Source organism: Apteryx rowi, unplaced genomic scaffold (assembly GCF_003343035.1).
Source record: "Apteryx rowi isolate R43461 unplaced genomic scaffold, aptRow1 scaffold_632, whole genome shotgun sequence".
NCBI lineage: Eukaryota > Metazoa > Chordata > Aves > Apterygiformes > Apterygidae > Apteryx > Apteryx rowi.
This window is the reverse complement of record NW_020450908.1, coordinates 323,231-350,473: the sequence shown is the minus strand read 5'-3', so window position 1 is coordinate 350,473 and position 27,243 is coordinate 323,231. Positions and strand designations below refer to the sequence as shown.

Genomic DNA, 27,243 nt, shown 5'->3' with positions numbered 1-27,243 from the left:
AGAAAACTCAGGAATAGTAAGAATTTCCTCTTTGCTTTAGTTTGGGTGTGGTAAATACAGCTTACAGCACAGGACAGCAAGGAACCAGCTCACAGAAAAAAAGAAGGTTCAGATCTGGGTAAAAGGAAATAGGTCAGACACTAGTAAAAATCAAGATTCTTGCATCATAGTATTAATAAGGGGCTCCTGGACAGACAGAAACTAATCTGTGGTGGGAACAGTGCAAGATATAGCACAAACAAACAAGTCTCTACTGAATACCCTTTAGATGAGAATCAAGTGAACAAAGTTTTATCTGTTTTAGAGATTATTGATACTTCTGAGACTCACAGCTCTTAACATAAGATCTGAAAGGTCTAATTATTTTTAATGTGAGGCATGGCTGTAACCACTCCACTCCCTGAGGAGTCTTAGGGAAGTCCACGTTACTTAGCTATTCTTGGTCTCCTAGAACAAAAACTTCCAGATTCCAGCTAAGGCACAGGAGCCAGGCTCCATGTGGGAAGCTTTTCCCTCAACTGTTTCAGAAGGGAAATGACAACCTAGATGAGTTATACTGTCCACTTCCATATGCCCAGTACCCACATTTGCAATGAAAAAAATTCCCTGTAGTGTGCATCTATCAAAGTGTTTTGTGCTTCATGTTGCATATTCCTTAGCAAAAAGCACCACACAGACAGAGGCACGTACAATTTGGTAATAAAACTAATGACTTGAAGAAGTCTGACTGAACAGTTTATATTTATAAGCTTCCATGACTAGTTCTTTAAAATGAGAATTTAAAAACTGAAATTTATAGCCCAGGCCCTCCTCTGGGAGGAGATCTGCTAGTATCAATCTGACAGTGTGCATGGCAGCAGAGACAGCAGTAGCTGTGGGAATTAACTATTGATCAGGAAGTATCTCCTCTGTACATAAAAGAGGCAAAAGATATTTGGGCATGGACAAACATGATTTTCTGCCCCCAAAACAAAGTTTCTGTACTCCAGCTTTCCTGAGCCTGACAAAATTAGAAAGTTACCATACAAAAGATGCCCACAGATACAAAACAGAAATCAGTTACTGCTTTTTTTCCTAACATTCCAGATTTTGAGCCACCACAGGAACATCTAAAACATCTTTCCCAAGCTGTCATTCATAAAGCCCTACAGCAACTGAACTGTATTTATCCAGCTAGGAAATTCCTTGAACCCAGGTAACACTCCTGGAAATAGACTTGTCAGTTTTCACCATTAGTTCATTTATTCTCACCTACTCCGTGACACACAAATGTTCTACTCCCCTGGTAATTTTCTTACCTCTCATTTGTCTTTCCTGTTGCTCCCTCTCTTTCTTGGCTTGGATGGCCAGAAGGCGTCTGCTCTTCACAGCGCTGATCATATCGTCAGCTTCTATTTCTACCCGGTGCTCTATTTTCACCATCTCATTCTTTTTCTTTTCGTTTCTTCCCATTGTATTCTCATCCTTCCCATTCTCCTTGTTCTTTGCTACCATTTCTTTTCGCTTTTGCTTTTCTGCTCTCTTCTTGTCATTCTCTTCTTTCAGGACAGCAAGGCGCTCCTTCCATAGCTCAGCTGACATCTGCTGCTTGGCCTCCACATGGTCCTGCACTGAATAAGTCATTAGAATCCGGTGGCATAGCGCTGCCAGTATCTGCAGTTTCTCTTCAGGAGTCAGCTCAAAGAACTCCGATGTCTCCAGTTTCTCCAAAAACTCATCCTGTACTTCATTATCCTCAAAAGTCGCTGAATCCTTGCTTTCATCTATATTATCTGAGACCTCACTTTCCTCTTGTACATCTGACTTGCGTAAGCACAGGCGGACCAACTCAGAAGCAGAATGCAAAGTAAGTGGTATTTCGGAAAGCTTCATTCCCAGCTCAGCATAATCTTCAGCAATTTCATCTTGCAGCAGGGTCTGCAGAAGAATGACCAGTACCCGGTTCAAGTAAAGAAAGCCACCCTTCTCTGCACAAAGCGCTTCCATCAGAGAAACTGCTGTAATAGGATATTGAGCATCTGGCATCAATAACCCAGAATAACAGCTCAGGAATTCTACCACCATGGCTACATCCCCAAAGAGAGTATTAGGAAGTCCTTCTGGAGTATCAACCAGTCTAAAACTAGGCAAGGTCTTCCCTTTAATATCTTGGTCCTCATATCTTTTTTGTTTTTCCAGTTTTTCTTTCATCTCCTTCTCCTTCCGCTCCTTCGCTCTTTCCTTCAGTTTCTCTTTCAGCTTCTCCCTTTTCTTCTTCAGATATTCCTTTCGCTGCTCCTCTGTCATGGTGGCCCATTTCTTCCTGTGCTCTAGAAGCTCATAGCGTTTCTGTACTATTCCTCGCAAATCTTCAGGGAGACGGGCACGATCCTCATTTGAGAGTAACCTGGCTGTTTTGGAGATGATGCAGGAAAGGGCACTTTTTTTGTCTTCCCGGTCTTTGTTTTCTTTGTAATAGGCAATAAGATGGAGTGCTGCAGGAGGCAGATGTTTCTGGGGTTTGCTGGAAGACCTAGGGGTGCCTCCTGAATTCCTGGGAGCCCTGGACACCTTAGTGGTACCTTTTGCCATGTCCAGTAGAGTCATTTGTTTCATCTTCATCTTCGGAGTCTTCAAGCCTTTTCTAGGAGACTTTGATTTCCCAGATGATTTCTGCCCATTTAAAACCCTTTTGCCTCTCTGCTTTTTGTCCAAGGATTTGTTGCTGCCCTTTCCCAATCGGCTCCTCTTTGGAATGTGAAAGTTAGAGCCAAGTTTACCAGGCGACACTATTTTCATCACCTCTTCCAACTCCTCTTTGGTACATTTTGAGTTCTTAGAGTTTTTCACTTTCAGTGGAGACCCAATAATAGATTTCTCCAAATGTACGTGACACCACAGAGTAGGGCTCAGTGGCTGACCCAGGGATGATCCATCAGCTTTGGATTTCTTGGCAGGTTTTCTGTCCGGTGATCCAGAGCTCTTCCTCTTGGTTGATGGGTTGAGAGTCATATACTAAGATTAAAGAAAGAATAATTTTATATTAATATTTCAAGGTAAAGAAAGTGATGGATAACGGGAATCTAGCTCTTGCATCAAATTTGAGCAGTCCGGTTTCAGTCCTGATTAGGATTCAATTCTCAAGTAATGTCACTGAATATCTGATTGTTTTTAAATAACCCGCCTGTTAGCCTACTTTCAGCATAAAATAGTTTGACTCGAAGCCAAACAGAGAGACTGACTTCAGAATTATCTCACCACCTCAAATTCAGGTTCAGAGTGCACCCAGAATATTAATTCATTTCAAAAAGTAAAAAATAAAATATAGGACACTTGCAGAAATATAACCCTTAGGTTATGAGTAAAATTACCAGAAATTAGGAGATGAAAAGTTAAGATTACTAGCAAAAAAACCCAACAACAACAAACAAAACTGCAGCAGTAAGCATAGTAAAAAATACAGCCAAAGAAGTACTTACTTACAAACAGATATACACAATGTCATCAAGTTAAGAATGTCATAGAAATATTTATATTTCTGGCTTCTGGATTTTCACTGTTAGAGGTTTTACCCCTGATTTAAAAGTCTCCATTAATCTGATAGAGAAATCTGTACTGAAGATAGCATACTATCTGAATCCACTGTCTGTTTAACTTCACTCTGCAAAAATTCTGTGACGACATTTTTGCTGAAGAGAATTAATTAAGCTGAAAACATTCAGCACTGATATGAATCATAATTACAAATACTAGATCTACAGCTTACACCATATATTAAACTGTCACATGTACAACAAAGTTATTTTGCCAGAACACTAATTCTAGATTACTAAATTCTTCAGCCACTTCTCAGTGTTTAAAATTCAATGCAAATTCAAGTGGGAAATGTGCCATGGAAAGTGCCATCCCTAAACATAAAGCTAAGCTTATAGAACTCACACCTAAAATGTTACAGGTGCATATTTTTTCTTCTACCACAAGCATGCCTCCATCCATCAGTGCTTTGAATAAAAAAATTGAACACCACCACGAAATACCTTCTAGTAAGAGAGTGGGACCCCAAATAGTATAGCAGGGTAAACACAGCTCATGTATGAAGAATTAAGTTTTTACTTTAAGCAAATTTACAAATTTGCAGAAGAGCCCACGGAAGCTATCTTCCCAATGAGAAAAAATGATATACCAGATACTTCTGTTCTAGCTTTACAACAAAATTTGACAAAGGTTGAGTCCACGTGAAAGCGAGTTTACTAAATGGAAAAAAAAAAAAAAGTGCTTTCTACACCCAAAGATGGATTCTAAAACAGCAGAACGGTATGGCATTTACTCCATTAACAGCATATTTGGATGGTCACTACAAAGGGCTGGGGACAAAAACGTCCCAGCTATTTGGAGCATTCAGTACAAAGATTTGCAGCATCTGCCATGTAGTTATCCAAGCAGTTCTGAAATTGATGGCAATCATGCGATGGGATTTACGCAAAGGACAAGATTAAGTTCCTACATACAACATGCACACACACAAAAAAAGTATCTTTTGGGTCCAAGATGTGATCCACAGATGTGTTTCAATTTTTCGTGATCTGATACATAATCCAAAACAAGCGACACCATTTGTTGCAATTTACTTGTGCATATATTCTTATATTTAACCTCATTTGTAGAACATTCAGCCATCTCCCAATCCAGCACCACAGAAGAACCAAGTATCGTAAAGTCAGAGATATCCAGCTCTTCCATTGTGACCATGAAAATGGTCCAATAATTGATATTACCAGCTAAGGACTATAGCTCTTCTATTTGTCTATTTGATTTCATAAGGAAATCCTGACTATTATTTAGAGACAAGTAATGAAATCACTATGGGAAAAGCTAAGAAAACAGAGTCACATTACGTTGCAGCTCATAGTTTCAAAATGGATCACTGTTTCACATATTCAAGTTGTTTAACCTCAAAGAGACACTTTTCAAAAGAGCAGACTTCCCTGCTCTGCATCTTTCTATGTTAATTTAAGCTCAAGGGCACCAAAACCTAACTGGCCCACAGAAGTCTTAGCCAAGACTGCTTTCTCACCTATTCCCCACCACTAAATCCAGAAGATATTTATAGGAATTCTTACCTTATGTGGGTCAAGTAGGAAGTCACTAAATTTACTGGGGAGAGAGTATTTCTTCACTAACTCATCCTCCACTACCCATGGGGCATTCTCGCCAGTGCCAGCCCGTAGCGCATTATGACGGATGAAGTACCTCAGGATCTCCTTGTTGGGAGGACGCTCTGTACGGACTAAGCTATCTGCTGGTACATTACTGATGATCTTGGAGATAATATAAAAAAACAGACTGTTAACATTCAATTTTTAGCGACATTACAGATGCATGTTATATAGCAAAAAGGAGCAAGGACCATTACAATGCTTCAGGTCCGCAAACTCTCTACTCTTTCAAAGCTCTCTTGCAAAAAACGCAAAAACAAAACAAATACAACTTGCAATTGAGACATGTAACAGAGACTGGTAGAAGATTCAGTTAGCCAAAAACATCACCAAAAACATTAATTTATGTTGCAGTTTTCCTGCCAAACTCTGTTGCTTTATTTGGCAACAATAGAAACTTCTGATCTTCCCCTGGCACGTGCTTGCTACTAACTTAAAAACTTTTACATATTAGTGTTTGTTTTGTTTGTTTGTTTGTTTTCCCCAAGACCAGAGGTGTAGCTCTGCAAGCTGTACTCATTAAATTGAGGTCAGCACTGCCTTTCTATCAAATTAGCAAACAGATGACAAAAAGCATGTAGCAGTACTGCAGCCACACAGAGCTTCCTGAAGTGCAATTACTCATGACTCTTAGAGAACCTCAGTTAAAATGAGAGCAGCAGCTCCTGGTCCTAATTATTACTAGTCTACCTCTGACCAACCTTCATTAACTGCCTTACCAGAGATTAGCCAGTTAACAGTGAAAACTCTCAAGCTAACCATATCATTGTGACTCAGCTTCCCTGGGTAGTATCAGGAAATTGTCAGGTATTTCCATGGCACAAAACACAATTACTTGTAGAAATAGCCAAGCTAATCAGCCTAGCAGACAACTGCACAAATGCAGGCAACCCACTTCCAATCCCATGACTCCTTCAGAAAGTCCTGTGTTGTGCTGCGTAGACATACTGATAGTGATTATTTAAATCAAACTTATATGCTCATGTCATACCAGAAAGGACTCAAGCAGTCATCTCACCTTATCTTCATTTTTCAGCTTCACATCATATTTGTGTGGCAGGAATTTAGGTGGAACCCACTTCTTTTCTTCCTTCTTCAAAGAAGTAGGAAGCTTCCGAGGAGACCTACGTGCTCGATCATCTGATAAACCAAGGTAAGACATTAAGTATCTTAGGGTCAAGAGTTACAAAAGTTAAATCCACATCGTGACGGGAACAGAATCTCCCCCAATTGCTATGTATAGAGTATGGTTAAACTAGAACATCAAGAAAGATTCCCAAATTCAGTTTTAGAAACATTCTAAAGACACAGGCTGGGAACAGAGTCCCCACAAAGGTCTGAAATAGAAGGTAACACCAATCTTTAAGGAGTATAAAGGACCAGTTGAACTATTTAAACCCATCTTTTTATGGAAAGAAAGCTGCAACTAGCTATACAAAGGGAGAAAAGTTTTATGAGGTTCATAAAGAGGAAAGAGGTTTTCATCACCTAAATCTCCCTAAGCAGGTTATTGGTTATTTAAACAATCCAGAGTTGCTGCCGAAAGCCCTAGCTGTCTGCCATACCACATCTGAAATAATCCAATTGCAGGAATTACCAATTCTAAATTAAAATAACTTTTCAAATGATTTAACTTCAGTGGCTCTAAAGTGTCATACAATTATTACAAGCACCTTACTATTATTAGCCCCTGTGCACATGAGCTAGTTAAGCTGCAGATTTTAAGCTTACTTAGACAAGCTTGGGTTTTTTATTCTTAAGATAGATGTAACCAAAAGGAGTACAAGGGGATCACCTGGCAACAGATGTTGAGTCTATTATTTCTATATTCAGGCTGCAAATATTAATCACCTATAAAAAACCCCAAGCTTATTGAAGACACTGATCCYCTAAATTTTACGTTTGTGGGTATGACTCAAAGAAAACGCTAAAGCAAGCATGATGGATGGAAATAATTATTTACTAAGTGTACATAGAATGCAAGTCATAAGATGCTAGACCTAAGTCAAACATCATTTAAAAAAACAAAACTATATCTATATCTATCTATCTATATATATATATATCACTGTCACAATTTAAGTCCTACAGCATTTAAGCTTCAGCAGCAGCTCTGGCTTCCTGAATGATGAGAGCAATGGATTTCTTTGATAGAAGTTTTTCTCACATCATTAATATTTGTCAAAATTTTAACACTGGGAACAGCTCCTTAAACAGAAAGGAGAAAAATTGATGTGGTAGCCTGCTAAGCAGGCCACCAAGGAGGAAGTACCTAAGTTAAAAGCATGACAGTGGTCCTTTCCTTTTTAAGGTGGAAGTATCCAGATTTAAAACATGACAGTGGTTCTTTCCTTTTTAAAGCAGAGAAACATATGAATAAGTATTTCAACATATTTCTACCTACAACATAACCAAATCGTAACAAAATTAGTCTTCAATTAAGATCAACACGCTTTATAGCTTAAACAGAGCAAAAGTTCTAACACCCCTCCCTCCCCCAAACCAGCAGTCTCAGGTAAGCAATCACAGATGCCACGGGCTGCATGCACCATACGCATAACTGTGCAGTTAGGTTCCACATTAATGCTATATTCTAGACAATGGGGAAGTCTCTGTTCCAAGCATCACTCTTTATGGAAGTTTTGCTTTGAAGTCAAAGATCCTAAACTTTGTAACAAGAGCTACAGCGCATGTGAGAGGAGACCAACCCTCTCTTTGCAAGACAGGCTGAGAATTAACTTTCGCCTGCTTTTGTTCCACATTTATTTTAAAAATCTTGCTATACTACGTTTTTCTGCTCAACAGCACAAGACACTTCAAGGTCTATAAGAGATCTGCTTTGAGAGACTTGCTTTAATGCCTTTTAAGTGGCTGAGTGTTACCTTTACTGGAGGTGAGTACCTTGCATGGCAGGTTTACATTTAAGAAATAACAACACGTTGCTTAGATTTTAAAGGACTCGAGTTATAAAGCCACCTCTGTGATAGGCTAGTGACCTGTCCTTTAGCAATGATTTACTTTCTAGATTCTAGAAACAGGGATGACTATATTGAATTCCATTAAACAGCAACTGGATATCTGATTAAAACAAAAACAAAAACTATGCATTCTTTTCTGAAATTATTTTTATAAAACATATGCTTCAAGTAAATTTTTGGTTGCATTGTACTATAATAAAACTTACATTAACTACACCACTGGAACCTCATAAAGCATCCAAATGATGTTGCTCCTTCTGTTCACCGATTGTTTTGGATTTTCCAAAGCAGTATTAATTCCAATTACAGCTCAAGCTGTAGAACCTGCCTTCAGTAGCTGACCATCAATGTTCAGGAAAAACTAGCCTTTTCTCTCACTTCTGCAGATTTTCCAGAGTTCACTCCCTAAGCAACTAAAAATACAAAGCCACTTCAGACTGCACATATGATGCAATAACTCTTCTATAAAGCCTTACTCTTAATTTATGAAGCACAGTAGACTATAAACCCAAGAGACTGAAGTTCTTCTCCCTCGCTCTGCCTCTTTCCTCCTCCAAGGAAACCAGCAAGTTTGACCCAAGAATTATTAAAAATGCTAAGGTTAGCTCTGCCCCCTTGTGTGTGCGCAGAAAGATGCAGCTTTTTACATCACACACTTTCATATATAGGGTCTGCTATTACTTTTAAATACTCCTTGTGTACTGACCTCAACCCATATTACAACAGCCAAGTATACAACTTATTAGAAAGAAAAAGTCAAAGAAATAAATGCAACTAGGTGACCTCCAGATACTGCATACAGTCTCCTACAGGCGCATTCAGAGTCTGAACCCACTAAACAAAGCTTTTCTTATGCCATTAAGTCTTTGCTACTTCTTCTGTAGTATGCTGTATAAATATACCAAAAGTTGCATAATTATTTTCATTGACTCTGAAACATAGATAGTACTAGATAATGAATTTTTACATCTATAAACCACATTCTATTATAATCAAGGATATAAAAGCATTAGCAATAAAATATCCTTTGAATGAAGGTATACACACAAGGAAAAGAGCTAAAAATATGAATCCTTACTGCTTTTACTGATGTTATGATTCAGCTGCTAACACCTTTGATTTGAAAAATGTTGAGGTTTATCTTCTAAGGAAAGAGAGAGAACTGAACACAGGACACATAGTCAGCTGAGTCAGAGCCTGAACACTGTGTAGGAATCTCCTCCTCCAAGAAGCTACATTGCTCTTCAGCAGGCCATACTGCAATTTCAGTAAGACTACAGCTGAACACAGCTGGTTAGAAGTCTGTACTACACTGAGCAAAATATTATGGAAGTTTTTCAAAACACCAAAAGCAAAGATGTTGCTGTAAATTTGGCCAATGATCACTTTTAAAATAAAAGTTATTTCCATGCCTTTTAGGAGGTAGTTCAAGAAAACTATCACCCAATAAAAAGATCAGCATGTGTTAGTCCCTATCCAAGCACTACTATTGTTTCAAAGGATGAGTTTAGGGCAGAATGTTTCCTGCAATTCTGTTGTTTTTTTCTTCCCTGGTAATACAGACTACTGCATGATATCAAAACAATTTATAACATTTTTCCAGTACAAATCAAAAAAAGTTGATGATTAAGTTTGGGACTAGAGCTTGGAAGACCTTGTATTCAAGTCCTGACTTTGCTATTAGTTTTCTGGACTGCTTTTTGGGTTTCTTCTTCTCTAATATGGAGGCCACACACACCTTCCTCAGATGTTAGAGTGGCTGTTTACAAATACAAGCACAGCTCATTACATTCATGTGCCTTTAAGTTCAGTTATTCAGATCAGAGCTATGTTGTATTCTTTTTCAAGCACTTTTGAAAAAGTCTCTTTTAAGGAATTTTGCAATTCCCCCCCCCTGTTTTTTTTTAATTGCACAGGACATGAAACTAATCAGTTTTTTCTTTTGACAGTGCCTTCTCTGTCAGAGTCAAAAAAAAAAAGAAAAAAAAAAGCCATGGATGTCCAGTGTTTTGTACTGCAGCAAGGAGGAACAGATATGAAAAAGGGGAACAGTGTTTCAAAGCATGCTTTATTTTGAACCCTTCAAAAATTTTTTAAACACATTTTTCCACATGAATTTTTTCCTTTCAGCATTTAAAAACTGGAAAGGTGGGGGAAACCAAAATAAAAACCTGTTTTCAATGTCATTTGGGGAGATGAAAGAAAATGACAGCTTGTCTCTGACTGCAGAAGCACAAGCTTTGAACTGGGGATGTTTGTTCTGAGGATGAGGTAGGGATATCACAGCAGAACTTAATGATTCCACACAAACTTTTTCTAGTTTTTTTTTCTTTTTCTTTCCTTCCCTCTTCCCTCCCTCACTTTTTTTTTTTTAAATATATGCTCAGTATACCTTTAAAACTTATACATTTCCACAAATAGCTTTCAGTATTATGCTTTAGAACCACAATACATTTTCTGCTTTAAAACAAGCAAGTCAGCAGCACTAATGACACTGAAACTGCACCATTGATAATGAAAATTTCAGGATCATAATTACATATATCCTTTAAATACCACACACAACATTCACAGCCCAGGCCCAAGATGTACATGAATTCAAATACTTATTCACAGTTCCAGCAGTTATCTATTTGGCATGCTGTCTTACTACTTACTCATACTTTCCCTCCTGTTGTCATCCTCCTTCAGGATAGATTCCTTCTGGTTGTCCTGGGCTACCTGGCTGGAGTTCTCTTTGTCACTGGATGGGGAATCACAAGCTCCATCAGATTTCTTTTCAGAGGCCTCTTCATCTACTTTCTCTAGGGGATGTATTTTTAAAACCTTCACAGGCAACATTTTCTCCTTACCAACCTGTGTGAAAAAAATTGATGAAAACTAAACTTGAGCAAGGAACATGAACTAATCAGCTTTAACACTGAGGGGAGGGGGAAAAAAAACAACAAAAACCCCACACAAATTAACTAAAAAGATCCACAAACTGTGGTTTCACAAAACACTTAATTGATGTCCTACCTGAGAGGAACTCACTGTCTCTCTTATCAAAGGATTATAGGATTTCTTTCTACTACTCCTACCTGGAAGTTCTGTACAAATTAAGAAATAGAGAACTGCTCACCTGCAAGTTTTTCAAGTGTTTAATAGTACTTTTTTCTCAGCCTAAAGAAAGTGTGTGTGGGCAAGATGCAAAGTGCTATCTTAGTAGTTCCAGGTTAGAGAATCAGTCCTAAACAGTCTTCCAGCAGAGCACTTTTCATAAAGCTTTCCCTTATTTTTAACAAGCTTGATTTTTCTGCATCAGTTCAAGTTTTGGAGGGATTTTTCTAATCATTAGAGCTTTCCAAGCAGCAGACTTCAAGCTATGTCAGTTTAACACTGCTAATCCTTCTGAGGACATGCTATTTGAGAAGACTACTGCAGAGTAAATACATATATAAAAATATAGTTTTTTATTTTCATTAATTGATTAAAAATTATACACACTGACACACAAACACACACATATTTAAACAGCTCTAACAAATATATCGCCATTTCCCTCCAAGTCAGTCCCTTTACATCAGTACAGGTCATCCACATGCCTTTGCTTATGGAACATTTTTCTATTTAACTACTTGAAAAGCAGGTGCTGTCACTGGCATTCCCCAGAAATTACATTCTCATCATTTTTCAGCTAGTGTAAGTGGCCAACATATCCTTCCCCCCTTCTTTTGCCTTTAGATATCCAAAAGTGGCTTTGTGCAAAAACAAGGGAAATAACGAAAAACAGATCCTTACCTCAAAGTCACACTCTTCACCCACTGCAAATTTGGTCATGATCTCCAGCCAAGCTGCATCCACCAACTTTTCCAAAGATACGGTGTTGTGGTGGACTATCTCCAGTACCAGTTTCTCATACCAGATGGGGAACTCCTCCTTCAAGCTGAGCAAGGACATGAAGAGTTTTCATTATTCAGGAAATAAAAGCCAAAATGCAAAGTAGCCTCCCATTTCACATTTCAAGAACATTAACAGCCAAGACAATGTTTGAGGCAGATGCCACATTAGAATGCCAAGATCTGAAGGCTTTTTGGTGTACCCTCTTCCTCCCCCACCCCAAAGCATTCACTGGCAGGCCAGTACAAACTGACTTGCACTCATCCTTCCCAGAAGGAACAGTGTAAAGCATTCTGGGCAGAGTAGCTTTGTTGGTAAACCCTCTCTTGCTCTTTATTGCCTCCCCATTAGTAGTGAAATATATACTGAGAGGATGTCATTATCATGGGGCTTGTTATTTTAAGATTTTTCCTTTTAATACTAATGCAACGCTGATGAACATTTAGCATTTCTTTCTTCCCAAACTCTGGGCTTACAGACTCCTAACACAGTAGAGTAGGTAGACCCAGGCTTCCATGATCAAACTGTCTTCTACAGAAAAATACTTTGTGTGTTTTACCAGTTGCATAATCTTAAAACTTGTCATTCAAACAAGAGAAAGGACTGTTACAAGTTTACTTGGTTTGTTTCTTTTATGAAAAGATCAGGTCAACTAGCTGGCATGAGGTCTAAGAAATATTGTATTTTTTTCAGCCAAAAAGTGAAATCCATTTCAAGTTACTGAAAGAAGGAACAAAACACTCTACTTTTTCCAAAACTCTTTTAGCTTCCCAAACTAAGGGATTTATCGATGACAGAATCATCAGCTGTATTTGCTATTCTGCAATTGCCATGAACAAATTTATCCCTATAACAAACTGCCTAAATGAACTTTTTTATTCAGATTGTTGACAGGTATTAAAGTGGCCAGTAAACTCCCTAGGAAGTTTATAATCCTGTTTCACAGAGACAAGTCCAAAATTGCATTTCACAGAATCTTTTTTTTACATTTAGAGAGACTATAGCTAAACCGGGTTACTGAGAAATCTTTCATTAATATTCCATTTACATTTCTGAATGTTTTCAGAAGTGGCCAACCAATCCAGCATCACTACCCAAAAGAAAGTGACACTAAACTAGTATACGTGGACTTGGTTACTTCAAGATTACATGCTTGCAGAGCCAGCTAGACACCCTTCCCTCAAACAAGAACATTAGTTAGGAAGGACTGAACACAATAGTACTTCAAGCCTCACAGAAATAAGGACCATTAGGAAATATATTTCTTGTTTGCTTCTTTAAGGATGTAATTAACCCCACATTATGGGGAATTTCTCCTTAAGCTAAGAGCTATTAATTTTCTTGCCAATGAATCAGAAATCTATATTATGCATGAGATAGAGAGACAAGAGAAAATGTAATCTCTTAGATAGTACTTATGACAGTCTTCCCAGTTAATTCAAGGAACAAAAGCCACAGAAATCCATATCACCAATTCATAGAACAGAGAAAAATGTTGTTTGTTTGGCATCAATTCCTAATGCTCAGTAATCGTTAAATAAGGTATACATGTTAGTTCAGCCAAGAACTTGCACCTTTGAAGAAAACTCTTTTTACAGCAGAGAGCAAACTGGATCTCAACCGAGGCTTCAGGCCCTACCCTGTGTGCTAGAGGGGGAGGTCAGGGACACACCAACCATGGAGAAACAGTGGTGGTCTGAACACAGTAATTACTCTTGCCGTTTTCCCTTTGTTCTTTACTGTTTCAAGTGAAGCAGATTCTCAAACTCTTACTCCAAAATACTTGTTGTGTATAGTACAATGACACCACCACAATACCAATGCAGATCTGGGAAAAATATTTACAGCTGTAGACCTCACTGACGTGAAACCCTCCAGTGGCTTGTCCTTGTATTTCTACTTTATTTCCTTCAAGAATTTTTTTCCTCTGAAAAATTCCCATTACTTAGAGAGCTTTAAAATTGGCTAAGTACCATATGCTGAACAATTTCAGTTAAAGAAACACAAAGATACAGAACACTAAATAAGTACATTACTCAACTGTATTAGTGATGGCCTCAAATTTGGACTTAATTTGCTTTCAACTCCAGAATCCCCAGGTCTGCTTACAGCCAGTAAAAAGCTACTTACCTCCTAACTAGCAATCACATGCATCATTCCCAAGTCCACTCTTCTGCCCCAATGCCTAAAGATAGACACATACCAACTTCTTCACTGATACTTACAGCTCAGCAACTTCCTGCTCCTCCTCCCAAGCTTCTTTGTGTGTCAGCTGGCTGCTTCCTGTGCTTTTGCACGTCCATATTCGTTCACTGTATCTCTCTAACCGTGCTTCATACTCTCTGTAGAAGCAGCAGCTCAGGAAAACAGGATTTATGGAGTAGAGAGCATAACCAAAGTAGCACAAGACAATCAAATTCAATTAAACCCTTACTATTTGCATGCACAAAGGCTGAGAAACATTACAGGATGGTTTGACCCTGCATCTACCATGGAGATACTGCATTAAATCCAGTAGGATGCACTGGAACTTTCTGCAGCTGAAGTGCCCATCCTGTTCTGTGCTAGCAGGACAGAAGATGCCTTGCCACTGTCAACTCAGCTAAACTGCACCAGGCAAACACATATGGCTGAAAGTTTCTTGGTTTTGCTGAGCTACTTTTCAGCTTTCCAGAACTGATTCACTGAAAAACAGCACAAACAATATCACAGGCACGAGAAGCAGACAGGGTAAGGACTGCTAAGCATCTCTGTTTCTGAATGCCCAGAAACAACTGTTGGGGAACCCTCTCATGTAATGTGCTACTGCTCTAATACCGTAGGAAGGCATTATAAATACAAAATGCAAAGTCTCAGTCTATCCAATGCCTTTAATCTTTTGAGGGGGGGAAAAAAAATGCCACCACAAAAACCTGAAATTAAAATCACAAGAAAGTATGCCTTTCCTTTATTTTCCATCAAGAGCAGTCTCCTAGGTTGGCATAGAATTAATATCTTTCTGATCAACTACATTACCTACTTCCTATGTCATAACCAGCCTCAAGTTCAAGCTACTCTGGCCATTAATAGCTGCAAAGGCAAGTTACTGTAGCACAGACAGCAGTGCAAATTACAGCATTGGCTGCTCTGCAGTAAGCATCTGTGTCCATGCTCTACTCATTCTACCTGAAAAGTAATTATCTGACAGTGAAAACAGATATAAGGCACCTTATACTTTCTATGGATGGAACATGTACAGGAACAATTATCAGAAAAACTAACACAGTGCAAATCTATCAGTTTATCCCGTGGCAGCCTGCTTAAGCTGCCCTACCCTTACCAGTGGTAATTTAAGTGGAGAAATTACATCAGAGAAGCAAGAAAAGCATCTTTCCCTTTGCCTTCAGTGCATTTTTCAACAGAAAAGAAAGCACAAAGCATACTTATAATAACTACAGAGGCTCAGCCCTCTGCCACAGAAGTACTAATTATGAAAGAGAGCACACTACACGAACAGATCACCCTACACTCCTCTGAAAGAAAAGTTACCAGCCACAGCAAATCACTCATCTTATTCTGAGCATACTTTGTTTTTCAAGAAAATTTTAGTGTGACTGAAATATTTTTCAGATTCTATTAGGAAGCCAAGTCACAGTTCCAACAAATCCAGTCTTCATGGACGTTTCTCCACTAGTCCTTAGCTAACACACAGCTACACTATGAACACTGACAAACAGATGCATCATATCCACAGCAACTGGTGCTATGCAAGAAAATAAACTAGAAATAGGGTAACCTTCAGAGAAATTTGCCATTGCTGATGGCTTAGAATTTCCTCTGCCTGGAACATATTTTAAAACTGAGAAAAAATCTGCGGTTTTACAAGTTCTGACAGCAGGCCTTGTCCTACTCTTAGATTGGGTGATATGTCCATTTGATTGGACAGTCCTCCAATAAGTTTTGAGCCCTCTGGCCAACTTTGAATTCTCAGATTTATGAGGGATAAAAGATTAAGTTATTATTAATTTTTCATATTTTTTTTTGTCAGTCTGCTGCAAGCCTGATAAGACAGTCTCAAATCAAGGCTACCATAAATGAAATGGCAGAACTCAACTGTTCTGCACCCCATTTCTCAACAGCCAGCTGGCCAACCAGGACACTAGTAACTCCTAGCTAGCCCCACTGCTTTTCTTTCCCTCCTAGAGGAGTTACAGAATATGGGCAAGAAGTCTCATCATTGTGGTAGAACAGCATTGAGCATACAGAGTAACTCATTTGTAAAGCACACCACCTTGATCAAAACAGTGATTCTTGATCAAAACGGTGATTGCAAATTCTGTAGTGACACTAACCAGAAAATCAAATACAAGCAGGAGTCCTGATTTCCTATTTACAGCAATTAACAATTTTAATAATGACTAAATTGCAGTCATAACACTCTTCCTTCTTATGCCTTTCCCATAAGAAAAGCAGTTAAAACCAAATTCAGTCATCACAGTAGACAGGAACCTAAACAAAAAAGCAACAGCAGTCACTGAATGAAACTGAAGACCCCATCTTCACATTCTCCTGGGCTTTTCTTCTGCAAGTCCATAGACATCACTTAGATACTAAGGACTCACAGCTGCCATAACACATAAGTGCTAAAGATTGATTTTTTTTTTTAAGGAATCATCATATTTCCATTAAAAAAAAAACAACAAAAAAAATTTAATATTCTAACTACAACTAAATATTTGAGATATGCCAGGGGAAGAAAATTACAGTTTTCTTTCCTACTACATTTACCAGCTCTTTGTTCTCTCTAGTCCTGCAAAGGGACTCCTTTCCTTTCACAAGCAGGAAGGAGAACAAATAAATGCACAGCTCCAGTTGATAAATACATATATTTTTTTCTAACACTGTTTCCCATATAGGCAGGAAGATCCACAACAATTTTCCCAAGACTTCTCCTTGTACATGCATGTGAGAACAAGCTCAATCCCACCATATCACAACTCTATGTTTTTAAGATCAACACCGATTTTAAAAACAGCAGGTATAGCAATTTCCCTTTCCAGCTCAGCTCTGTCTCTCAAATGCAATTTAATTCCACCTACAGCTGGTCAGCTTTCATCTAACAGTGACCCCTGGCCACATTCTTTAACTAGCATTCCAGATTCAGGCCCACCATGTCTACCCTGCCTTTGTGCCCCTGTGGGTCATGCTAGAAAGCCCCCAAACTAGGTTCTGCTTTGAAATTCTGGGGTGAGGACAAAGACAAAAAGCAGGAGAATTTTTCTGCAAGTTTACTATATGTCAAACAATCACTGAACATGTGCTATTTAGTCCTTTTCATTTAAACTGGAAACAAACCCAGTATATTTCAGATGATACAATGGGTCCGATTCAGGACTGCAGGTGAGGTCTTCCTGCTGTGCCATAACCAACCACACTTTCAATGGACAGCACACAGTTGGGGCTCCCACTTCCACAAACTCCCAACACAATAAGAAATAAAAAAATCTGAATATCAGCTACTTGTAAACATCCTCCCAACAGCCATGAATAACATGCATGTTTAATTTAACAGATGACTACTCTCTGTGTAACAGTTAAACAAATGTTATGTATTATATCACACAGAAAATCCCTCAGACTTTGAAAGCCAGAAAACAAAGTTTTTTGTTTTTTTTTTAATTTAAAGGGACCCTTTTAAAGAAAAATGTTTAAAAGTAAACAAGTTAACCACTGCACATGAAGACTATTAAGTGGATACACAACTTACTCATTTCTGGGGCAGCATCAGCATCTTGATAAGTAGTATCAACTCTGAAACATCTTTAAAGTATCTTAATTGTTTCCACTTGTATTAGCTAAGAAGTCAAACTTACCATAAAGTATCTATGTAAAATATTACTTCTTAGAGGGGTGTCAAAGCTTTCAGAGAGTGACATGACCATGTTTCAGTGCTGCCTTGTATAGTCTTTGTAACAGATTTTAATTGGCTGGCATTACACATGAAGATGTGAACTGTAGTCTTTAGCTTATATGCAGAATGCAGCCTGACTTTTCCTCATGTTTTCTGTGCTGTTTTCCATACAAGAACACTAACTATAGTAATCCCACACATTAACAGCAAAGATTATTTGTCCGTAAGAGAACAAATTTTGTATTTTCAATAGACATTAAACTCTCAGTACATGCACCACAGACAGTTCCCTTTCCCACATGCATACACGAAACGATCTGGATAAGCCTGTATCACACATGAAGCAGACAGCATTTACTTTACACCTCACATGACTGCAGGAGTGGATCCTACAGAGCTCCAGCAAAGATGAGTCTATTTCTGACTTTGCCCAGTGATTCATCCATCCCCACACCCACACAATTAACAAGGCTCGTTCCAAGTCAGAGACCAGAAGCCTAAGGCTTCTCTACAACGCAAGGCACTCTACCCAGCATGGGTTCTCTTAAAAGGTTTTTAGGGGTTTTGGCAGTAGAAGGAAGCCATGCAAAGCTACAAACAAACAGAGCCAAATAAACGCCCAAGTTCTGTTGACCAGTCTATCCTTCTGTTCACTGCTTTTAGACAATTTCCAAATACATGCCTACAGGGCAGATGCCTCTCCTCATCTTTATTATACAATACCTCAATTTCCATTTTTTATTCAACCTAATCTACCACTGCAAGTCATTAAAGAAAAGTCTAAAGAACTTTTATATGTCTTTCAAATACCTCATTCATAGCTGCGTGGTATAAGGACCTGCACACCCTTAGAGCAAGGGTTAATCAATAGTTCTTCAATAGGGAAAGAAAAGAAGTTCAAAAGTAGATCATATTCTGCCAGGCCTTGGTGTGAATTAAACCAAAAGCCAATTTGAGTAAAGACTCTGGTACTTCTTTACATGTCCCTCTCTGCACGTTATTTGGATTCACAAATGCCATTTCTTTGCATTATCCAGGATAAACAGAAGTGACCAAAACCCCCCCAAAGCTTCTTTAGGTTACATCTCTCACAGTTGTCTCTCTACAACCTACTGACTCATTTGCAATTTTCTGTTCCAGTTTTTGCCTTGCTTATATTAGGCCAAAAAAAAAAAAAAAAAAATCAAGATAGAAACCCAACATTACTTAGTCTCTCTTTTTAGTTTCGTGATGTATATTTGCGGATATGAGTTTTCTGGAACATGTCAGGCAGTCAGCCTCCCACTACACCCAGTACAATACTTTCTGCAAGAGAAGAACATCTCTCTAGAATCTTTCTTAGTGTTTGCATATGCTTCCTCTTTCATTCTTATTCTGTGTCTAACACCATGCTCTCTTCATGCTGAGTAACCTTTATTTTTTTCCTTACTATTAATATCATCCGGGCATCTGCAGAAACATGTCCTCCATCTACTCATGGATTCACAAGAGTCAAACTAACAGATTAGTGTTCTCAGAAGGTGTCCCTCAACTCCTCTAAGCTGTTCCTAAAAGGCAGACTAATCTTAAAGCCACATCTTTTAGAAAAATAGTAGTTAGAGTTAAACTCATTCTTTTTGACCACTCATCGTTCCTTGCAGAGGAAGAGAACAGATTTCTATCTGGTCAGTTGGATGATGGAGCTACTTTCAGTTTGTGTACATCACAACATCAGGATTTTCAGTCACAAACTGAATTTTCTAATTTGAAATAAATTTAAAAAGTGAATATCTATCTTTAAACGGACACCCTATCCAATCTCATTTTACTGAGCTGAATCCATTAGTAATGCCTATCTGCACTCAAATGCACATTTTCTCTTCAAAAGCTACCTAATCCTTCCTAGGGGCTTTAACTGGCTGTTCTGCATACTGAAGTAACAAGACATTCTCAAATACAAGAGTCTGTATAAGTTCTGGAGTCCCTTTGTTTTGCATGCTGACAAGATCTCTGAGGTATGTTTCTATATTTATGCATTTCCACTACAGTCTCAGTCCTTCCTTTAGTCCTCAGTTTCTCAGATTTTGATTCTTATATTACGGATGACACACCAGGGTCCTGAAGTAATAGTCTGTATGTTACAGTGCAGGATAAGCCCTGCTCCTTCATTCGTACACAGAGAACCTGGATGGTAATTCTGTCTACGTAGCTGCACATCTCCTATAACAGTTATCTGATTTGCCCACGTCCACTTCCTGTCTCTCAAAAACTGTCACATGCTGAATCTCCTGGAATCACAGAAAACATCCTTCATGCAAAAGAAATCCAAAAGAAAATACTCACATTAAGGCTGAAAACCTAGGTCCTCCACAGGCAAGCAGCTTCTATTACCTATTTTATTCTTTTCCTTGTTGTGGGAGTCTCTGATTTCTATATTATCCCTTATGCAAGGAATACATTTCTCACACAAATTTGTGCTTCAGATACTTTCAAGAACTGCTTCTGCTTCAATTATGTTAATAAATCGATATCTACTAACCTTTGCTGAATAAGCAGACAGCTACAGTTGCTTGCAGCATTTAGCTGTTAATTTCTTTTTATGGAAACAACATCTCAAAGCGCTATTGCTCTGTACAGAGTTAAGTGGGGTGTTCCTATTTGCCTTATACTTGCCTTTCATCTGTTGTTTAATCGCATCTTACGTTAGCCTAGAAACCTGTCAGGGAACAACTGTCCTTCCTACACCATCACTGAACGTACAGGAAAAGTCAAAATATGTTTACCTAACGGTCCCTGCGCTAAGGCAGACACACCGGCCGCAGCCGGCCTGCACCCCGGGAACACCAGGGTCCCGCACCCGGGCAACACCGGGCTCCTTCTCTCCGGGAATCTGCGCATTTAACCCCTGGAGGTGCTCACGTTTTCTCCTGCGCACGGTGCAGCCGGAACCCGCCCGAGCGCCCCACTGCCCGGTGGGCCCGGGGCCGCCCCGGGACGGCTTTGTCTGCACAGCCCCGTCCTCGGCCCCAAGCCCACGGGAACCCCGGGCTGCTCTCACTGCCAGCAGCCGCAAGCGGCCGGCACCGCCGCCTCGCCCGGGCGCTCTCCGGGGCAGAAAGGGCCGCTGCGGAGCCCAGGTCCGCGCCAGCCAGCGGTGGGGGCCCGGTTCGTCCGGCGGAGCGCTGACAACGGCGGGAGCTGCCGCCCCGGGGGCCCGTAGGCAGCGCTTGGCCCCGCCGGCCGCTGCGGCGGGTGACAGCGGCACCGCCGGAGCACTCCTCCCGTCGCCCTGTCACGGCGCCCCGGCCGGGGCCGCGGCTCCGACCCCCCCTCCCCCCGCGCGGGTGGCCGGACCCCGCCGCCCCCCAGACCCGCGGGCCGAGCGGATACTCGCGGGTGCGGAAGGCCTCCTGCGTGTGGGGGATGATGAACCGCTCCCCCAGCTCCCCCGGCGGCAGCGGCTTAGCCAGCGGGAAGGGCTTGCGGCCCAGCAGCGGCGCCATGGCGGGACACACAGGGGTCCCGGCCGAAGCCGGTGGATTCTCACAACGACCCCGGCGGCGGCGGCGGAACCCGGGCGGGACGATTGAAAAATGGCGGGAGATTCCCCTCCCCCTCCCGAGCGGGCGGCGGGCCGAGTCTCGCTGCGCGCACCCGAACCTGCCTCCCGCCCCGCAAGGCCCACCCCAGCTGCCTGACTCTGGAAGCCTATTGGAGAGCGGTAGGCGCTGCCAGCGTCTGACTGGCTAAAACGCTCATCAATCGCGCCAGCTTGCCCCGCCCACCGACAGAGCAAGCTCGCTTGCACCGCGCGCAAGGTGAGAGGTCATGTTATGTAAGTGGCAGAGAGCGCGACTCCATTTTGTGTCCCCGTTATATGCCCCGCCCATTTCCCGCGGTAGCCAATCGGGGCGCGCTCCCGCCCCTCACCCTTCGTCCATCCGGGCATCGCGGCAGGGCCGCGCGCTGGGCTTTGTCTTCCGTGGCTCGGCTCGTGTCCCTCTTTCCCCCGCCTCTTAAAAGGGAGCCGCGCCGCGCCGGGCCGCGCCGCACGGCATTGTGGGAGCATGGCGGGCTGGGGAGGGGGAGTTGCACTGTCGTGTGGGGGCTGCCGTGCCTGGGGAGCGCGGCGCGGCGGGAGGTGGGGGTGGCGGCGGCGGCACGTCCACTGCGCGGGCGCGGAAGTGGTCGGGAGGCAGGTGTCCGGCCTAGGCCGCTTCCCGAGCCTCCCCTCAGCGCTGGCCCCGAAGCCCGGCCTGCGGGCGGGAGCCCTGGGGCTGGGGTCTCGCTGCTGGGCTCCGTAGGGAAGCGAGGCGGCGCCTCCGGCGGGCCGGTCCTCCGGGGCGGACGGTGGGGGGCGGCGCGGCCGGTTGTGTCGTGAACGTGTTAACGCTGGACGGCGCACCGGGCTCGTCCGCCTGAAGGGCTCCCGGTGCACCGTCGTGCCTCGCGAGCGGACTCGTCTCTGGGACACGGCCCCGCAGGATGGCTTTAATAGCGGATGAGGAAGGCCCCCTTGCTCCGGGGGAGCCGGTTCATTCTGATGCCTGTAAGCCGAGGTACCAGCTTCCAATATACGCAGCAAACGCCGCGCCGACTGCTGCCATGATCCTGAACATGGTGAAATGAGAGCCCCAGATGTCGCCATGGGGTGCTGCTTCTGTGAAAGGAAAACACGTCAAAAGGTTGAGAGTTCTCTCTCTTTCTCTCCTCTCCACCGAGAAATGGTGTATGCGGAGTATATTTGCTTTCAGTGTTTATTAGGGACCATAGTCATTAATATTTTCTCAAAGGTAACAGCTGACAGGCTGCCTGCCAAAATCTGTCATATCAAAAATATGAGCCTAGGAGTGCTCTTTGTGCTCCCTCTCACTCCTTCTTCAGTGATTAGGAATGCATGTGACTGTTTAAAAAGAGGTGTTTCAATTGAAGTATATTCTAGTGATCTTGGATCTCTGCTGCTTCATGGCATTGAGGAAATGTCTGCTTTGTTTAGCCGTGCTATGGTTACTTTGGGATGAAGAGAAGAAGTCCTGAGTAACTGCTTGGAGCTACACAGGTTAAATTCAGCTGTTCAGACTGCCTGTAAAGTTAGGTGCAGCCATTATACAAGCTGGGGCATCAACACTATTCTTCTGTTATGAATCTCCACTGAGCAACTAGGATTACATAAGCAAAGGAGATATTGGTTTATCACAATAGCTTCATCTAGCAGTGAAGAGAGTGTAATAACAGGAAGGTTCCCCTCATCTCCACCTTGCCAGCCATCAGTGAAAGCATATGGAGATGTAACTGCTCCCTGAGAATACAGTAGCAGCTGAAGCTCTAACCAGGTCCTGAAGTACTGAACCTTTCTACTTCCTATGGCAAACAGTCTCAGTCTTACTGGCTTGGTTTTTGGCAACCTGACTAGTCGAGCCCCAGGGCTTGATAGGGCAAATGCATGAAAAATGAGGTAAAATATGATGCAGGTTCATTAAGAGTTAATTTGATTGTTTTGAAGTTAACTGACTCTCTTAAAGCAGTATATAAGAATTATGACGTAGGTAAGGAACTAAGGTAAGAAGACAATTTACTGGAGGGGGAATATTGGGGTGGAGAAAAGTTCATGAGGTATTTGTGCTAGAACACACTAATTATTTTATTACACTGCAAGGTTGGGAGAGGCTGCCAGGACACAGAAGGATCAGACAATATCAGAGGTACAGGATGATCTGGAGGAGTTTCATTCAAAAGAAATATAACAAAACAGAGTGCAAAGTTGTGAACTGAAAGAATTTCTAAGTGGAAAGTTCATCAGCTGGAAATAACAGGAAGAAGAAAGTCTATATGCCTTTGTGTATCTCAGCATGACTAGGGGCCATTAATATATCTAGCCATTAAAAAGCCAAACATGAGCTTAAGTTGTTCTGGATGAGGTGTTTCCATAAGGCAGCATTTGTGCCACTGTATGTGGTACTGCTGTGCTTTTCTGTGGAGTCCCATTCTCATTGCCAGGTACAAGAATGATGAGCTCAAGCTGGAATCCGTGCAAAGAAGGGTTAGTAGAGGAACAGGGAACCAATTTTACAAGAGGAAACTAAAACAATTGAGCTGGAAGTTTGCCAAATATTGCAGCATTTAGGTATGGTCAGAGACCGTGAAAATTCTTCCTTAACTGACCCCTTTCCTATTCATGTTTAAATTCAGATATTACGCTGTTGAACACCAAGCAGCTCCCTTGTATAATTCTGCCAAAATAATTCAACACCATCTTTCTGAGTATCTATGGAGTTGCTCTTGCTTCAGTCACCTGCTGAGTGCTGCAAGTGAGTGCAGCCTTCAGTAAGGCGTAACATCTCAGCTTCATCCTGTTGTCACCTAGCTTCCTTCCTTTGGCTGTAGCTGTCACAAGGTGGCTGCCTCTGCTGTACCTAATACTCCCTTAGTTGCACAGTGTTCTCATGGGTGTGATGGATTCTGTGTTTTCTCTCAATGACTCAGCCCTGGACTGCAGAAAGGGATGCACTATTTGAAGTGGCCTGCTTGAGGACAGTTCCATGTAGCATGCAAAGTGGTATCATGCCTCTGAGATGATCTGGAGGGAAGCCTGACAGCCCTTCAGGGATTTCTCTGGAAACCAAGCACTTGCTTCCTTACAACACTAATAGCTTTAAAAAGCTGAGGCTGAGCACAAAGAAAAAATAAGTAAATTCCAAGGCCTAACGAGATCCTGTTATTTTCCATTTAGCTGTCTCCTAAATGATCCAGAGAGAGAATCGATATCCATGTGTTTCAGGCCATTAGAGGCATTCCCTTGCATGATTTTCACTTGAATTGACCTTATTTCCAGGGAGGTGACTAGAAAGACAAGTTCTTTCCTCAGCTAGAGTGAGCAGATGTGACTCACACAGGGTAAATACATCACTCAGCTGTGAGCAGATGCTATCTCTCCTGCTGTAAAGGGGGCTGATCTCTCAGCAACAGTGAAAGTCATAGACCAGGCATATGCAGAGCATCTCTACTTGCCAGTACATCCAGGTGGCCAGAGGGGTGCAATTAACACTGGATTTAAAATGTCAACTTTCTTATCTCTTCAGTTTATTTAACATGCTGAACCAGAGCTCAAAATGTGATACCAATTTTAGCAGCAAGCAGCAGGTAGGTTGTGGGCCTGGATAGATTTAGGAAGGCCTGTTTCCGCATACTTCTAAGATGAGTGTGGTTCTATTTTTCTTATTTAGTTTTGTAGTGGCCCTGCATATCATCTGGAGGTAAGAGGGTTGGTGACTGCTTCCCTCAGTCTGCAAAGCCTAGTTCTAATCAAAAGCAGGTTTCCATCTTGGCCAGTTTTTCAGCAGGTTAACTCTACAGTCACTGTAAAAAGCAGTTAGTGTGCATAGGGATTTCCTTCCCAGACTTTACGGTTTCTTCTAGCCAAGTTCTCATGTTTGTCTCCAACACTTCACATTCTCACTGGCAGAAAGTATTTGATAAACACAGGTATCTACTCCAAGCGTTCAGACATTCCCCTCTGTAGATGCTTGCTCTTGTGCCCTGGCACAGCCTGGGGCCTTAACTAACCCCAATGCAGAGTGCCAGAGCACTCTCCACTGTTAAAATTTATTCTGCACTCCCTTTCCTTTCTGAGAGAACTTCCAATGGCCGTAAGGCCATCAAGCCAAATGTCCCTTCATTTTCAAGGTCAACACCACCTTGTATTCATCTGTACAATATGCCTGAAGTGGTATGGGACATCTATCCAGAGGCTGAAGGAACAGATACGCCCTCAAAGAAGCTACAAAACCCTTTGTGTTGGTAGACTACACCACGTCTCTAAGAGTCTGTGACGTGATCTTTTGCAATCCTCTAGGTGCAAGAGTGCACCCCACTATCTTGCTGCATTTCAAAGAGTCTTCCTGGTTACTGTCATGGAAAGACAATTCTCCTTCCGATTCCTGCAGTGCCAGTTCCCCACTTGCTCAGCTGAAATGAAGGCACACCATTTCCTTTTGTGTACTCTAGAGGATATGCTTAGTAAGTGTTTTAGCTCCTCAAAAACTCTCAAAAGCTTTGAAATTGTATTTTAACCCCATATGAAACCACACTAACAGCTCTCCTGTATTTTCCTTGCACTCTGCATAGTGACCTTCCTGGAGCCCTTCACATCCCTGAAGCCAATGCATGAGCAGAGCTTGCTGTTGTTCTTTTTCCATATTTTAATTATCTACCAAAACTGAACACTGATTTGTTTCAAAGTCTCCCCACAGTAATTTCCAAGTTCCTTAGTAATCAAGGCATTTCCATCTGAAGTCCTTGGAGATGATGTTTCACATGCCTAGCCCAAGCACTTTCCAAGTATACAAAATCTGAATGGCTCTCTGGGGTGATGGTTGTGATCTTTGACTCCTCCCTGAAGCATGCACAACTGCAGCCCCTTTGAATGACTCAGGCCCTGCACAGCACTGCTGACTCCCATACATCCACCTACTTAGAACAAAGACTCACTCCCGTTATTGCAGCAGGGAGAATGAAGAGCCTCCTATCTGTTCACAACTGCAGTAATTCCACTGCTGCTTCTAACAAGAGCTGTAGTTTAAGAGAAACCTATTGGGTACGCAGCCAGGACGTCAGCAGCCTCATGTTCAGGGGAGGTCCTGCAATAACTAATGGGGGCTGTGAGCTGGGTGGAAGCTGCAAGTCCACACCCTGCAGTTTCCAGGTTTCAGAGATAACAGCAAACTCAGCCTCTGTACCTTCCCCCTTGCATTCTCAGCCCAGAAATGTTCAGTGCAGTGCTGCTGCTCACATTGAATTGCTACAACAGGCAGCCAGCACTTTGGAGCATTAGTCAAACAGAGCCTTAAAGACCAGAAGGATCTTTGCCGCTCCCCACATTCTTGTGTAGGAATGATGACATCCAGGTAGCCACTTCAAGGGAGTAGGATCCTGTCACTTGGATCCTGTTTCTCCAAGGCAGCATGTCAAAGTGGGTCAGAAGAGCAGGGGCCTGGAAGACCCATTACTATTTATGAGCTCCTATAAATGATGCCATGTGCTTCCCAGAACAAAGGAAAGCCTGTGATAGGCAAGAAATCATTCCCACCAGTTTAACAGCTAGCAAGGGAGTACCAAAATCATATCCAGCCCAGAAAATCCCCTCAGCTGAAGATATTTGGAGGCTAAAATGTTCTTATGATAATTATCACATATCATTGTCCTGTTCGTGCTCTTCCCTAGGGACCGACTCATGGCAGCTGTCAGAGAAAGGATGCTGGCCTTGACATACCCTTGTTCTGACTTAGTTCAACTGTTCTTATGTTTAAAGGGGCCTGGCGATGAG

At 41.8% G+C, this 27,243-nt stretch overlaps 1 protein-coding gene across 5 annotated transcripts in view; it reads right to left on the bottom strand.

The window, feature by feature from the left end:
- BAZ1B (bromodomain adjacent to zinc finger domain 1B) overlaps window positions 1-21,559 on the bottom strand; it is a 57,001-nt gene extending 35,442 nt beyond the window's left edge. For 2 of the 5 annotated variants that reach the window (XM_026084278.1, XM_026084277.1), the window contains exons 1-7: window positions 21,312-21,559; window positions 14,278-14,394; window positions 11,954-12,098; window positions 10,831-11,029; window positions 6,214-6,335; window positions 5,100-5,297; window positions 1,299-2,994 (exon numbers count right to left, since the gene is read on the bottom strand). In XM_026084278.1, the coding sequence (XP_025940063.1) occupies window positions 1,299-2,994; window positions 5,100-5,297; window positions 6,214-6,335; window positions 10,831-11,029; window positions 11,954-12,098; window positions 14,278-14,394; window positions 21,312-21,424 (2,590 nt within the window). In that variant the 5' untranslated portion in view covers window positions 21,425-21,559. Of the gene's footprint in view, window positions 1-1,298; window positions 2,995-5,099; window positions 5,298-6,213; window positions 6,336-8,379; window positions 8,531-10,830; window positions 11,030-11,953; window positions 12,099-14,277; window positions 14,395-21,311 lie in introns of those variants that run through there. The other 3 variants (XM_026084275.1, XM_026084276.1, XM_026084279.1) reach the window with 3 other exon arrangements.
- Between the last annotated feature and the right edge of the window lie 5,684 nt (window positions 21,560-27,243).